This window comes from Galeopterus variegatus, unplaced genomic scaffold (assembly GCF_000696425.1).
Source record: "Galeopterus variegatus unplaced genomic scaffold, G_variegatus-3.0.2 Scaffold5837, whole genome shotgun sequence".
Classification (NCBI taxonomy): Eukaryota; Metazoa; Chordata; class Mammalia; order Dermoptera; family Cynocephalidae; genus Galeopterus; species Galeopterus variegatus.
The window spans coordinates 71,374-87,632 of NW_007731948.1; the positions used below are offsets into that span (position 1 = coordinate 71,374).

Sequence of the window (16,259 nt, forward strand, 5' to 3'; positions counted from 1 at the left end):
AGCCCAGAATCTATGCTTCTAATTAACCAATGAGGCTTATTGAGTACCAGCATCTAAAAATGCAACTCTCTAGCATAAAGCCAAGCCAACTGAATTAGAATCACAGAAGGTAGGGATTGGAAATCTGAATTTTTAGCAAGCTCTCCATGTGATTCTCATGCACACTGAAGTTTAGCATCACTGTGCCTTATTAAAAGAATGAATGAAAGAGACAAGTCCTCTGCTACCAGGGTACTTCAAAAGTTTGTGGAGAAATGGAATCAAAAGAATATGCATCTTTCCATGAACTTTTTGAATACTCATATCTCTACTACATACAGTACCTACCCCATATCTTGAAAATTCCTAAATCCTAAACTCTATAAATGCAAGTTCTCTTAAACTTTAAGTCTTTATTATAATGATCAGTTTAACACTTGTTACAAGAAAGAAGAAATCTCATAATCTCCTGGTTCTTGCAGGATAACTAAAGAAAAAGACCTTGGTAAACCCCTCCCCTCCACCATACTACCTCCCATCCTCTATCACACCCCAGTCTAGTTTTAGTCAGATCTAAAATCTGACAGCTCCAGGGAAATCAGGCCCTGTTTACCAGTTCAAGTAAATTCTGCAGCCAGCCTCAAGATTTGGTTCCTCTGCTGAGCAAGCCAGTGCACTCAGGACCTCTGAGGTAAGCCAGAGACCTCACCTCCCATGTCCTTGCACACACATACCTAAGGCAGACCCAGCTGCATAGGTTAATCCTTCAACTGCCTCTCCTGGCGGGGAGGTTGGGGAATCCTCCAAAGTAAGAGGGACCTGGGGTCGAGCTATATTTTCGCTAGAAACTAGTTTGGGGCCACACTCATGCCCAGAGCAGAGATATGCCTATGTTGGCAGCAGATGTCACATAGGTTTAGTGTTGCCAGATAAAATGCAGGATGCCCACTTATGCCCCAAATAGTGCACGGGACATACTAATTCTAAAAAATCACTTGCGCTTATCTGAAATTCAAATTTAACTAGGTGAAATGTTTCTTCCTTTTGAAATCTGGCAGTCAGGCCCTTTGTAGGAGCATTCAATCAATGGTGTGGTCTCAGCAAACATCTTAAAACATCTTAAGCATTAGAAGGAACACCAACAAGAAGAGAATTCAGAGGGAGGGAGTTATACTAGGAAGCCCAAACAGTGTGTGTGGGCGAGCAGGGGTAGTTCAGTCACTTTTGAATTACGAGAGAACAGAGGGCTGACGGAGCTCCTGTGAAGGACTCGGGTATGTATGTATGTATGTATGTATGTATGTATGTATGTATGTATTCATTCATTCATTCATTCATTCATTCTGTCGAACCCTTGACCGCGGTATTAGCACCACGCTCTCCAAAGTGAGCTAACCGGCCACCCTCAGGACTCGGATTTTTTAGTCCTACCTATCTCCTTCACTGTCCCCCAAACGTGTGACCAGGATTACTGTCCTATTTTGTGAGTCCCCCCTCCCCCGTCCCCCAGAGACACCTCTGCCCGGACACAGGCCTGTAATGGAAAACACAGCAAGACCGGCCCGCTAGCTCAAGCCAACCCGTCGCGGCGCCGGCTCAGCCGCGCCTGCACCCGCGCTCGGCGCCCGCCCCGGCGGTGGGGGCCCCGCCTCTCTGCAGGAGGCGGCGCCGGCCTCGCCCCTCTGGTCTCCGATACTTTCCTGGGTCAGCTGGTGCTGGCGTCAGGCGGAGGGATGGCCTGGCTCAGCTCGACCCGGCAGGGCTTGTTTACTATGGCTGATGATCTGGAGCAGCAGTGAGTTAATCCTGTCTCTCTCTTTCTCTCTCTCTGTCTCTCTGGGCCATGATCCTGGGACTGTCTGTGGCTGAGGAACAGTTTTAGACACCTTCCCGCCTTTCTTCGTTCAGGTCGGCTTCCAGGCAGGGCTGGGGGGTGCGTTTGCTCGCTTTGCTTTTGCCCAGAAGAGGCGGCGGCAGAGCCTGGGGGGCGATGGTAGATGAGCTGGCCTGCAGCTCGGTGGTTCCGCCTTTCCACGTCAGGCTTCGCGACTGCCCCTCATTCTCCTGTACTCAGGGACTAGATCCGGTGGTGATGTGTGAGATCCTCCTAAAGCAAGCTTGTGCGGCGCGGGTGCGGGGTAGCAGCCGGGTGCGCTCGTCTCGACTTGCCCCGGGATGGTAGCCGTGGGTGTGGAAGGAGCCTCCCTTAGCCCAGCAAGGAGAAGGCGTGGGAAGAAGGGAGAGGTCTCCACCGCTCTGGGATTGGTATGGAGTAATGGGCTTGCAAGTTTAACTATCGCCCACCGAGACACGCAGCCGCTTGCGACCCTAGTTGATAATGCTTTAAATTACCATAACGACATCCTTAATGCAGTGGTTTCAGAATTAGAGCTGTTGGGGTTTATGACCACTCTCTCAAGGGCATCAGGTTTGGGATGCCACCTGTAGGTGGTGTGACAAGAGTTCACAGTCTGATATGGGCAAGGAAAATTTGCCTCCAGAAGAATGACTCAGCTCCCAGCCAAGACAAGGCCCCGGACAGGGCCTTTCTTCGACCTGGTATTACACCTTTTCAGACCTGCAGAACTGGCAGCCTGCAAAAATAATTAACTTTATGACAATAATAAATAGCTTCCTGGGCTTGAAGGAAATGCCCAGGGGAGTTGCTTTCTAAGATGACTTTTCCAAGAGGAAATTTACAATTCCTAAAATGACTTAGGGGAACAGAATTCTAGTGCTTGAAGAGATGCAGGTAGTTCAGCACCTTTTCACAAATGAAGAAGCCAGTGCCCATAAAAATTAGAAGACATGCCCCAAATCACAGAGATCTAGAACAGGATTCTCTCCCAGCACAGAACCCCTTCTTCACCCCATCAGGATGGAGGAGACCACCCTGGCCAGGCTCAGTTCATAGCTAAGTGGCTTCTGTGCTCCTGGCCTCAATTTCCCACCCCAGCCCTTACCTCCCTAGTACTGAGCAGATACAGTGTGCTAGGCACTATTCCCAGTGCTTTACTTGGAACATTTTTGGTGAAGAAGAAAGGCAAACTAAAGCTCCCCCTAAGGAGTATCTTCTGAGTAGCCTATGTTGTTATTCATGGGACAGCATTTCTCCTGAGCTCTGCTTTGGGCAGTCACAGGGCAATGTGGGTTCCAGATGTCTTGATCTGACTTGTCACAGTTTCTATGATGTGGAGGGAAAGTTTATCAACTTTGTCTTAAGAACAGGCAAAATTCTGTGGTCTTGTTCCCCAGGCTTTAAGCCTAGAAAGAATTTCAGTAGAGTGTTAAGTGGGTTCTCAATCTCCCTAGGATTTGAGTGATTGAGACTGACAACTCTCACTGACTAAAACCATTGATGTACCACTCCCAACAGCAACCCCAGTTTTTCTCACTGAGAGTTGCTACTTGGAAAACACTAGTAATTTAGACAGCTTATGATTTAGCTGGGGAAAACGAATTGGGAGTTTAGCTAGTGCTAGGTATTATTCTATTCTATTCTGTGTTTTAGTTGCATTGACTCATTTAATCCTTATAACAACCCTATGAAGTAGAAACTATTATTACCTCCCTTTTAAAGATGAGGAAACTCTGACGAGGCTAAATAATGTGCCCACAGTCATGTTGCTGGTACCTGGCACTGCTAGGATTAGAACTCTGGTCTTCTAGCTTTAAATCACACCTCCCTTCAGAAAACAGAGACAAGTGTGAAAATGTGTTTATAAACTGAGTATTCATGTATGGCCTTGAAAAGCTGAGGCTAGAAGGTCCAAGGAGGAGGTACTGAGAAACCTGTGTTTGAGATCTGGTTTAGAAGCTAGACTACATGATTGCTAAGGAAACATCCTAATCTAAAATTTTGTGCTTCAGATGATGTAATCAGGATGCCCAGTGTGTGCCAAGGGGGTTATGTAATGGTTTCCTTAATTCTACCACAGAACGCCCCTGCTTTGACTATGCTGATGTTCATAGGCCCTTCCTCTAGCTGTTGGTGTCTGCCTTGTAACCCCCTTCACCCAGGCAGAGGTCAAGGAAAGAGAAATATCATATGAGATGGAAAGAGAATAATAAAAACTCATTTATTGAGCATCTAATTGCTGGCCACCTCACAAGTTTCCTTACATTTCTAGATGCTCAGAGACAGGTGACTTAACAGGCCAGAGCCATTCTGCTCATCAATGATAGTGCTGTGATTCAGATCCAGGAGTTTTTTATTTCAAAGCTGACGCTTTTCGCTTTCACCTTCAATGACTTAAAGTCACTGGGTATGGAAGATAAAGCAGGATGAGTTGTCTTAACTGTTTTACTGCATGCCATGGGAGGTGAGGACATAGGTAAGCTTTCCACTCATTTTACAATCTAGAAAACAAGGACAAAGGCAACCTGTCCTGTCACTGAACCATAGCGGGACTAGAACCCAGGTCTCCCACCTCCTGTTCCCTGCCTGTCCCATGTCTATGTTCCGGGTTGGACTGATCGATCACCTCAATTGATTACCTCAACTGAGAGCTCAATTGCACACTAACACAATGCCCCACACTTGTAGGGGCTTGGAAGAGGGCACGTACAAATGTCAGTGCCCTGCCAGGAGGACAGGTGGCATGGAAATTTTCCTGTCCTAACCTAGAGGAACAGTTAGTCCTAGGGATGGCAAAGGATAACTGAAACATTAGTTAAAAGTTGCTTTTTCTCCCCTTTTAATCTCCTGGAACATAAATTATGATAATGGGTAACAAAGGGTAGTTGTAAAGCTCAAATGAGATAATAGATGTGAAAGAATTTGTACATTGTAAAGTATTATACATATGATATTCTGAATATCTATTGAAACAAGAGGCATGTTGTTAATAGCCATTTGCCAGAGAAGAGTAACAGTCTAGCAGGCAGCTAGAGAATTGCTGACAGCAATAGTGGGCAGATCTCCTGAGGCTGGGGAACACCCTGCACGCTGATAACTCTCTTGTAACTGTCAGCAAGGCTGAGAGCTTCAATGTTTCCTTTCTAATGTTGCCAATGAATGTCTTGTGTCTCCTCATCCCAGGCCTCAAGGCTGGCTGAGTAGCTGGCTGCCCACTTGGCGCCCCACTTCCATGTCTCAGCTGAAGAATGTGGAAGCCAGGATCCTCCAGTGTAAGTAGAAGGGACAGCTTGTCCCACCTTCCTTAGGAGGCCCAAGAAGAATGTAGGATCTGTCCAGAGCCGGGCACACCAAGCCTACCGATTTCTGATTACAGTGCTTGGGGTGGAAGCAAGGGATGTTAGTGATTTAAGGGAAGAGATTTACACAGAGGACTCCATATTTTATGATAGTGCTTTCTCAACTTCTCCCTAGCCATCTGCTAGTTCCTGCCACATCCTACAACTTGACTTCAAACTGTGTACTAATGTGTGTTAACACACGCACACATATATATTCTCCCCTCTCTCCTTTCTCCCCCATTCCTCTCCTCTTCCTTTTCTACCTCTCTCTTCTAAACACATAAGCACTTCTTAGATTTACCACTTCGCTACCTGAGAACCAGCAGTCCTACATTCTCTAATATTACTAGCCCTGTGTTCTATCCAGTTTTGGCCCACCACCCATCTGTGTACTACAGTAGTTTGGGATTTGCACAGACTGGCTATTATGGATGGTGTCATGTTGGGGCAAGGCATCCTAGGAGCAGCAGCAGCCACGGGTTCAAACAAGATCCTTGGGCCACATCTCCCTATATTTCCCATATGATCTTCCCCACCTTGCCACCACTGTTCCAACCATGGCTACCCCCTCTCTTATGGGTCTGAGTAATAAGTACAGCCACAGAGCAGCCACAGCTTTCAAGCCTCTGTCCAGGATCCAGGCTGTGACACCCAGACAACTCCGTCATGTGACTGCTATCACACCAGCAGAGCAAGCTCTGCCCCACATATAGCAGGAATAAGCCCAACACTCAGTCCACACCCATCATCCCTTCCACCTGGCTGGAACCCAGTCAGAAGCTACCCTCCCAGATACTGTCAGTGAGGACAGTTCTGTCCACCTTTCAAGACTCAAGCACACACAGGTTCAGAAGTGATGGGTGCAAAGATTCTGTGGGGTTAGTGGTGTCACGCCACCCTTCGCCCAAAGGGAGCTGGGCAAATAACCTCAAGGAATAAGATGGTCTCATTAGTACGAACTAAGTGGTCTACAAATTGTGCTAGGAGTTGAATTCTTTAGGGTGTGTAGTGTTTAAAAAAAATTATTCTGACACTTATTATATTGATAAGGAAGATTATTGCCATAGGGAGAGAGATCGGGCTCAACTCGTAATACAATAAGGACAAGTAGAGATTTATGTCCAAGGAGCAGGGTAAGGGTTCAGCAGATGGAAAATTACTAAGAGAAGGCATCAAGGATAAGGAGAGTTCTTGCTAAACTAGCTTAGGATTCTTGCTGAAGGAAGGTCAAGGACTTGTACATCAAAGGTAGGGGATGAGGAACTTGATCAGATATAAAGAGTGAGGGAATTCTTGCTAACCCGACTTAGCAGGGTTGTTGCTAAGACTGGGCTAGGCAGGCTGAAGACAGGCTGAGGTTTGATGAAAAAGAGGGCTCAAAGGAGCTTGTCTGAGGTTTGGTCAAGGAACAAGTCTTTGCCAGTGGTCAGATGGTTGTGAAAGGCAAGAGGTGAGGGAGTTTGGGAAGGGCATGGGAATGGAGAGAATCTGGAGCAGTGGTTCAAGCAAAATGATGACACTGTCAGGAAACAGTCTTGTTGATTTATCCTGGGATTCTCCCCTCCTCAGGTCTCCAGAACAAGTTCCTGGCCCGATATGTGTCCCTTCCCAACCAGAACAAGATCTGGACAGTGACCGTGAGCCCTGAGCAGAAGGACCGCACCCCACTGGTGATGGTGCACGGCTTCGGGGGTGGCGTGGGCCTCTGGATTCTCAACATGGACTCACTGAGTGCCCGCCGCACACTGCATACCTTCGACCTGCTTGGCTTTGGGCGAAGCTCAAGGCCCACATTCCCGAGGGACCCAGAGGGGGCTGAGGACGAGTTTGTGACCTCAATAGAGACATGGCGGGAGACCATGGAGATCCCCAGCATGATCCTCCTAGGGCACAGTCTGGGAGGATTCTTGGCCACTTCTTACTCCATTAAGTACCCCGAAAGGTAATGAGGAGCCAACCCTCCCTCATGACCTAACTCCTTGCCTTGCTGGGAACTTTCCAGTATTTGTTTCCAATAGTTTCCTCCTTCCCAGGCAATTTAAGGACTATGGTACCTCCAAGCAAATACAATGTGTCTTCTCCTTTCTCCCCCCTTAATGTAGAGTTAAACACCTCATCCTGGTGGACCCGTGGGGCTTTCCCCTCCGACCGACTGACCCCAGTGAGATCCGTGCACCCCCAACCTGGGTCAAGGCCGTGGCATCTGTCCTAGGGCGTTCCAATCCACTGGCTGTTCTTCGAGTAGCTGGGCCCTGGGGTGAGTTGCCTGCAGATGAAGAAACTCTTCTTAAACCAAGGCTTTCCCATTCTAAAAACCCCACTGCGTCTGGATTCCCACCATCCCTGGTTATTCATGAAAAGTGGGAATGGGCCTAGCATTATTATTTACAGCCTTTAATCTGGACCAGATTTCTTCGTTTGAGGTTTCAGAAGTTTCTTCTTTCCCCCTTTATCCATATGGAAAATCTTTCCTATGCAAGAAACAGATGAAGCAGAACAGCTAAGCTACCCCATGCCTTGGCTAGACTCCAAGAGAGGAAGGGGGAGTGAGGTAACTCTTTCTCTACTACATGTGTGAGTTTTTATGACAACCTGTTGGTGATTCTGGCGCAGTAACTACCACTGGATCCCTGGCACCTGCAGCAGGGAGGGGTCAGAACCAGAGCTTCCAATATAACAGTAGCAGGCAAGCTCCTCTGAACCATGCCCTGCTCCAGGCAAGCAGCACATCTTCATCTGCCTTTTATGGCCTGGCACTTAGTAGCTGTCAGCAAATTGTGTGGCTAAAAGGGAGCGAAGGAGGTAGACAGGGAGCTAGCCATAGTAAACATTATCAGTAGCTCTGGCCTTCTGACTTCACACTGTCAGCACCCTTCCCCTCTGGGGAGCTTTTTATTCTGATTAAGTGAAAAGCAGATTCCCTTTATGGAAAACATCGGTGGCTTATGTTTATATAGTAATGTTCAATAGTCAGTTATTATGAGTTAACTGCTAATGGCTAAATAAGAGTTACCTCTCTAGGCCCTTCAAGAAAAACAGAATGACCCTGGATAAAGGGAAAAATGAACACTTGAGTAGAAGGCATAGATTCAGGAGTTCTGAAAGAAAGAAAGGCTAGCAAGAGATACAGGTGCCAAAGGAGAGTAAGTGGGCCCAGAGCTGACCTTCTCAGAGCTGCCAGCACCGTGAGCTCCAGCAAACTCTACACTCCTGTTCCAAGGAGAAGCCTGCTCTAACCACTGTCCCCTTTTCTGGCCTTGCATCTGGCCAGGTTCATGTGTGGACATCAGAGCTGTTATGGTTGGAGTGGTTGGCTGGCAGCCATAGAGGGAGGCCAGGACCATGGATAACCTCGAGCACTTCGCTGACCAATTCTCACCTCCCTCTCACCCCCTTGCTTCTCACAAAAGAGAGATAAAAAGTTCCTCTTTAGGCCCAACATTTACAGCCTGTTTTGGGTGCCCTACTGCTTGTATATGTAGCATTAAAAAAAGATGAAAGATAAAACAAACAAACAAAAAAAGGTGAAAGGAATAGATTGTTCTAAAACACAGTGCCCTGAGTCTGAGCCGCCAGTGTTAAGCTCATCTCTCACATATTCTATTACAGGCCTGAAAATGACAGGACTCTTGGGAGGTGGTCCAGTTTCACCTGCTACCTTGAGAAGATTAAAAGACCATAAGGGTCTCAGGGAGAAAGAGAACATAGCTCAAACTGTAAAAGAAAGGCATCTCAATCATAGACTCCTGTGGGGCTTGTGATCCTTGCAGGAGGAGATCTTCGAACTTCAATGAGCTGAAAATAACCTGGTTTCTCAGTGATGTTAGACTGTCTCTAAATTCTTTGGTGACAAACTAACTCTATCATTTGAAGCCATCTGGAGCTTCCCAGTAGATTCCCGCACTCTTTCTGCCACTGTAATGTTAAATGTATGTGGCAAACAAAGCCTTAGGAGAAATAACGTTTCATTAAAGCTGTTAATTCTTGTCTCTCCCCCTCCCGCCACCCACCCACCTAAACTAGCCACCCTGTTTTTCTGTCCCCTCCCAGGGCCTGGCCTAGTGCAACGATTCCGGCCAGATTTCAAGCGCAAGTTTGCAGACTTCTTTGAAGATGATACCATATCAGAGTATATCTATCACTGCAATGCGCAGAATCCCAGGTGAGGGCAGCTCCTGGGGCCAGCTCCAAGTGCACAGTTTGGAGTTAAAACTCTGGCTGGTTGAATTCTGTGCTTTATTTCTTCTTCCACAAAGCTGTGACATAGGGGAACACAGGCACAAGCAGACTTGATCATTTCCAGAGAGTTCCCCAGGAATAGGCACAAAGGGATACAGAAGATGACAGATTAATTAATCACTAATTAATGCTTCTTGTCTCTAGAGGAAAGCCCTCCCTCTTCCCTAGTGATACATAGTTGGCCTGATGGGCAAGGATCTGGAAAACATTTTAAAAGATCTTTTTTTTTTTTTAACTGTAAGTGATACAAACATGGTACTTTTAAAAAGGAAAAGAAAGGAAGAATTCTTCTGTCCCAGACCTGCAGTCCCCAAATTTCCTTATTATTTCCAGTCTAAGGTATCAAGTGACATTGCTTCAGAGGACCTCCTTGCATGTACTCCTTTGCACATGTGACTGTATGTATAGAATACATTCCTACAAATAGAATTGCTCAGTGAAGAGTATGCATTTTTAAATTTAATTATGTCCACTTTGAAATAACCTACCATTGAGACAGAAATTTCTTTGCATCTTTTAGAAATTTAGGTGTGTCCCCAGAACCTTGAAAAGTTCCTCTGTGTGACTGGTCACTTACACAGCAGGCCCCATAAGCCTGCCGATCTGCAGTCTTGGCAACTTTGACAGCCAGGGCAGAGTCAGGGAGGTAATCTTCCCCTTAAGCAGTTCCCTGTGAGTGGCTGATACCATGAGGCCATGTTGGTGGCACCGCCTCTGTGGAGGCCTCACCCTGAGCTGCTGGGAACATCTCAGGGGAGCCAAGGTCACTGCCTGCCTCTTTGCAGGCCTGCCCAAGTTGCCCACCGTGAACCCAAAGCATTTCAGCAATGCTGTCTGAGTATCAGCCTCAAATCCAGGCAGCTTTTGGGAGTGTGGGAGCTGTCTAAACAACATTCCACATGAGCTCAGCTAATTGAAGGGCCCTGGTGAAGCAGGAACATAGAAACTCTCAGCTGAACAGTCAAATCTGGTACCCCTCGCCTCCTGCTCTCAGCTTTCCTCTTGGCCCCCATGGGTTCAGTGATAATCTCATACCCAAATGGGCCACCAGGGATCCAACCCTAGCCCTTTCCTCAGAACCTCCCCCATCCCAAACCTAGTTTTGCACAGTGGCCCCCCAATTTAAATCACAGATTACATAATCTTGCAGCTCATTCATGTCCTGGAAGAAGCAAAGATGACATTAGTGATAACCAGTTCCCTTACCCCCAAACACCATTACTCAATTTTATAGCCCCCTGAGTTCTTCTGAGTTGTAACCCTGACAAGCTTATGGTAATTCATCAATTCCCTTAAAAAACATAACATTTGGCTAAGGGAAAAATGTTTGGGAGGTACCAAAACTGAGGGGTTTTGTATATATTTTCATCCTCCTAGTGATGACCTAATAAAGTAGGTATAATTCTCTCCAATTTGTACATGGGAAAATTAAAGTATGCTCTGGTTACACAACTTGCTGAGAAAAAATAGCCAGGATTTAAATTTATGTCTATCCAGCTCCAAAGCCCATGATTTTTCCACTGTGCTGTGATGTCTTGAGGAAAACTTCTCAGTTTCTGGTGGCTTGGGCACAAATCAAGCTTCCCTTCATCACAGGGGAGTGATGTCTTGAGGAAAACTTCTCAGTTTCTGGTGGCTTGGGCACAAATCAAGCTTCCCTTCATGATGATGGAGGGAATGTGATGGAGACTGGGATAGTTATACTAAACAAGTGGAGCCTGGGAGGTGGCAGTGTCCCGAGCCTCCCTACCTCCTGCAAAAGCTACAGACCAGCCCAGAAAGTGGACTGTCCCAGCCTTGCAGACACGTCATGATATGGCCTCAGTTAGTTCTATCTAAGAAGATGACCAGGGAGTGAAGCAATTATATTGGCATTTGTTGCTTCTTGCTTAGCAGAAACTGCTGCTTCCCTGGTTCTCATAAGACTGAATTTTAATTCCAGAGTCTTCTCAGGAAGCCTTTTTACTACTATAGTACTTGCTCTTCAGAATTCACCCTAAAAGAACTCTTTGACCCTCCCCCAGTAGACTAAGCCTCCAGTCTGTGTTCTCATAGCACTCTACCACCTTTTCATCATTCTTGGAAAATTTTAAGTGAAATAATTAATCATATAATTTGTTATTTATTATCTACCTCCCTAAAGTATGAGCTAAAATGTGAGCTCCAGGAGGGCAGACACCTCATCTGTCTTGTTCATATGTTCCATCCCCCAGCCCAGAGGGTGACACAAGCATTTGTTGAATAAATGTTAACCCATTTCACTCTTGGACAGTTCTCAGTGCCATGGGGTTTTTCACAAGTGTGTCCCTCCTAACCTTCTGTCATAGGAGACTTCTGGAGATTTAGTCATCTTCTACTCTTTTCTTATTTTTTGGTGGCTGGCTGGTTCAGGGATCTGAACCCTTGACCTTGGTGTTGTCAGTATCGTGCTATGAGCAAGTGAGCTAACCAGCCAGCTGGGTCATCTCCTACTCTTACCAATATTTAAAGAGCCCCATGCTGAGCTTTGAGAGGAATACAAAAATGACTAAGATAACTGCCCCAGCCTCTGAGGAAACCAACAAGTTGACATTTTCTGCTGAAAGGTTTATTCTATTAATTGCTTCACCCTGTTTTGCTTCTGTCAGTGGTGAGACAGCATTCAAAGCCATGATGGAGTCCTTCGGCTGGGCACGGCGCCCTATGTTGGAGCGAATTCATTTGATTCGAAAAGACGTGCCCATCACCATGATCTACGGGGCCAACACCTGGATAGACACCAGCACAGGGGAAAAGGTGAAGATGCAGCGGCCGGATTCCTATGTCCGAGACTTGGTATGTTGGGCCACCCCAGGAGTGGGACTTGAGCTAGAAATGCTGTGAAGTGGGCTGGCCAGTTAGCTCCACTGGTTACAGCAGTGTTAAAACACCAAGGTCAAGGGTTCAGATCCCCATACTGGCCAGCAGCCCCCCAAAAAGGAAAAAAAAGTAATAACTTATTGGTTAAAGCGCAGCCTTATAACACCAAGGTCATGGGTTTGGATCCCTGCACCTGCCAATCGCTCCTTCCCCACCCCCCACCCCCCACAAAGAAGAAATGCTGTGAAGTGAATGCCAGCACATTGACTGACTCTCAGTCACTCAACTCTCACCCTTGGGGTAGAGAAGGTAATCAAAGAGTCAGTGAGAAAAGAGGAATGGACAGATTGAGAGAGGGCAGTGCTTGTGAAAGTTTTGGCTCCCTTTGTTGTTTCATAATTAGGGGTTTCCCACTTCTGAGTATTCCTGTTCAGCTAAAAGGCAGGTTCTCATCCAGTAGCCAGGCACAGGCTGCCACTCTGGCCCCCCGTAACTCCTCCCCACACCAGCACTATGAACAGTGGACGAGTAGTAGAGGCTGCTGCGAAGCCCTCGCGCCACCCTTCTGCCTTCCCTTAGGCTGGGTGCCCCCACGGGCCCTGGCTTACTCTGTATGAAGTGAGCAGATTGGTGGTGGGGCTGACATGGAAAGAAAGAGACAGTGAATAGCCACAGAAGTAGAATGGGATATTGGGATTCGTTGCCTCCCAAAGGAAAGTACCGTGATCCTGGGAGAAAGGTGAAGCCTTATTTCTGCTACGAGCTCGTGGATGACAGGCAAGCTCATCTAAGGGGAAAAGAAATGGTGCGACAGCTTTCTAGTGCCAGGAACAAAGGGCCATCTCCCACCGCGGGTCCTCTCTCCACAGGAGATTGAGGGTGCATCGCACCATGTCTATGCCGACCAGCCCCACATCTTCAACGCTGTGGTGGAGGAGATCTGCGACTCGGTCGACTGAGCTGCTCTCTCTAGACAGAGGAAGAGGAGGAAGCCAGCGAGTGACTCTCGCCTCTCTGTCCACTCACGCACCCCCTATATCCTTCCCTCACAAGCTAACATGTGCCAGCCAGGCAGAGTCTTGGGCTGTCCCCAGGATAGGACCACAGTGAAAAAAAATCACTCCTGAGTCCACACTAAGGGCTAGAGGCAGAAGCGAGAAGAGGCCTTGAGCCCCCCACCCAGAGGAAGAACATGAAGGGATGCACAGTGCCCCGCATTCTCTCCATGCCAAGTGTTCCCCGAGTGGTGGTGAAGGGATTGCACCGAGCCACATCTCTCCCTGTGCAGCCTTTCCTTCCTCCAGGCAAAGGAGGGCTCCCAGCAGCCTTTCCTAGCTTTGGAGTGTTTATGGGGTTAGGTTCCGTGCAAGAACATCTTCTCCATCACCCCCACCCTCATCCTGTGCCAGTTCCATCCAGATTCTGATTTGGACCAGTCCTCACTTAACTACTAAGAGCAGGTCCTAGAGCTCCCTTCACCTGCAGGTCCCTTCTATGACCTGAAAGCCTTCATTGACAGATGAGGGAACAGGGCAAGGCAGGACATGGCTGGCCCATGGTAACACAGCTCTGTGTGATATGACTTTCAGCAGAGCTAAGTCTAGAACCCAGTCCACTGACACTCAGTGCTATTGCAGCCTTGATTTGCCAAGGTTCGAGGCAGGCTCCATTGCCATGAGGTTAGTCCTGGTCACCAGCTGAGGCCCATCCCTGCCCCACATTCTAGCCCCATTGTGCAGGGGTGCTGTAGTCCTTCCCTGTGTCTCAGCCCTGGCTGCCTAAGCTGGGAACATTCAAGTGCTTCCTTACTTGCCCCCTTTTCCTACCAACTGGGAGGCCTCTGAGCCTCCCTTTGTGCCTTGGGCCCTGAAGCCCCATATATAGTATAGAGCAAAGGTGGCCCCTGGTGGAGAGTGGGGGAATAGGCCCTTCAACCCCAGGGCCAGGTCTGGATTCTCCATGCCCACTAGTATCCATATTTTTTTACCTGCCTCCAGAGCTGAGGCCCTCCCTGAGCCCTTTCCCATGGTCCAATGGGAAGCCTCAAGCCAACAGTCCCCTGTCATCAGCCACAGGATGGTTCCCACTGCCTGACCCTCTATCCCCATGGCCTCCAGCTCATCCTGCCCCCCACCTACCTATCAGCCCTCTCCCAGGGGCTGGGTCCAGGTGCTGCTCTCAGGTTCTGGGCAGTAGGCTGGGCCTAGCCCCAAACCAGGGCAGCTCTACCTGTTCCTGCATTTTGTAAAGCCAATGCTCTCACCAGAATAGTATTAACTCCTGGTGCTTTGTACTACTGGTCAAACTGCCTTGGGCTCGTTTTCTATATTAATAAAAAATTAGTAAAAACTGCTAGCAGTGATGGCATTTAATGTTGCTCTGACAAGTGCTAGGTGGTACTGAATTCACAACAGCCCAAGTGATGCCCGAGTCAGAGGAGGGAGCCCTGAGGGGTTGCTGCTTACACACCACTCCATCTCTGGCCCTCTGGACCCAGACCAGAGTCCATGTCAGCACAGGCCATTGCAGCCAACCCACTCATGACTGATGAGGAGTTGAGATCCAGAATGTGGGTGGGCCAAGCCCCGATTCACTGGAGGAGAAGGACAATTAGGCAGCACTGGGTCTCCCTGCAGCCCATTCCATGCACCACTTCCTATGCACAGGTGGGCCTGCATGGGTACCACTCCCTGCAGCCTGCTCTAATCCTACTCATCCTCTGAGTCTCAGCTCAAATACTCCTTATGCAGAGAATCCTCCCCTGACCCCTCAGATTAGACTTGGACCCCTGTTCTGTGTCTCCATGGCACACCAACTACCCCTTTTGTAAAACTCATAAACTTGTGGTTACTTATTTAATGTCTATCTTTCCCCCATAGACCATAAGCTGTGTAAGGATAAGGGGCATGTCTGGCATATAGTTCATGTTCAATAAATTTTTGATCAAGCCAAGGGAAGTGAGAAATGTATACAAAGTCTTCACAAAGTATTCAAATCATTACCAACAGTGCCTGCTCTGTGTTGGCTGGCACCAGTTAGGCCCAGAAATTCAAAGCTCTAAACAGCCCATAAGGTCCAGGGTTCAATCCCTATACCAGCTAGCGGCCAAAAAAAAGACCCACAATACTACATACATAAGGATGAGTGAATGAATGAACAAATGGACAGAACTCTGGTATGGAGAAGGCAGGTATTTAGAGCTTACTACATGCCAAGCACTAGGGCTACAATAGTGAAGAAGCATATGATCCCTGCCTTTATGGGAAATTCTACTCTATTTGGAGAAATGCACTTAATCAAATTATTATGTAAATCAATGTAAAATTGCATCTGGAAAATGCTGCCCATGAGAGGTTGGAAAAGCCTCCTACAGAAGTGATGACAGCCGAGCCTGAAGGTAGGACAGTTAAAAGGGCGGAAGGAAGAGAACAGCGACTCAGGAGAGAAAAGCAACTGCAAAGGCTGTTAGCAGTGAGGGTGGCTGGGAGATGTCTGGGGAGGTCGGTAGGGACCTCACACAGACTCTCTAGCCACATTGTATTCATCCTAAAAAGACATGAGTTGGGTGAGAGTCAGATTGCGGGGAGGAGTATGACAGAATCAGATTGAGGTTGGCACAGCCACTCTGGCTGCTCTGTGGTACACAGACTGGAGAGGGATAAGGCCCTCCCTGCAGGAGAACTTTGAGGCTACGGCAGTGGTGCAGGCCAGAGATGCTGATGGTTTGGACTTGACTAGTGGCTGGTGGACACAGAAAAAAGATGCAAGAGATGTTTAGGAGGTAACATTAAAAAGGATTTAATGTCAACACTGAGTGATGCTACCACCCTCTTGAAGAATGTGCTGAAACTTGGATGGAGTCTAACCATGAAATCTGCATTTAAACACATTCCCTAGGAGATTCTGATGCCCCGGGTCTGTAGGCGCTAGTCTAAGGGACCCTGTGCCTCTGACACTTGACCCAGAAGGAGGGCCTATGGCCTTGAAAGTTCATCCTGCTTGCT

General features: G+C 47.8%; 1 protein-coding gene across 1 annotated transcript; it reads left to right on the plus strand.

Annotated features, from left to right (window-relative positions):
- The first annotated feature begins 1,692 nt into the window (after positions 1-1,692).
- Positions 1,693-14,610, plus strand: ABHD4 (abhydrolase domain containing 4). The gene is made up of 7 exons (XM_008590076.1): positions 1,693-1,774; positions 5,021-5,109; positions 6,748-7,120; positions 7,281-7,435; positions 9,229-9,340; positions 12,045-12,231; positions 13,125-14,610. Exons 1-7 carry the CDS (start codon positions 1,713-1,715, stop codon positions 13,212-13,214), a joined length of 1,068 nt encoding a protein of 355 aa, XP_008588298.1. The 5' UTR covers positions 1,693-1,712; the 3' UTR covers positions 13,215-14,610.
- The last annotated feature ends 1,649 nt before the right edge of the window (positions 14,611-16,259 follow it).

Bases quoted from the DNA above. Each gene is read 5' to 3' on its own strand.
- ABHD4 (XM_008590076.1), top strand. From the start codon at position 1,713: ATGGCCTGGCTCAGCTCGACCCGGCAGGGCTTGTTTACTATGGCTGAT. The intron at 1,775-5,020 runs GTGAGTTAATCC...TCCTCATCCCAG, and splicing joins GCTGATGATCTGGAGCAGCA to GCCTCAAGGCTGGCTGAGTA. The intron at 9,341-12,044 runs GTGAGGGCAGCT...TGCTTCTGTCAG, and splicing joins TGCAATGCGCAGAATCCCAG to TGGTGAGACAGCATTCAAAG.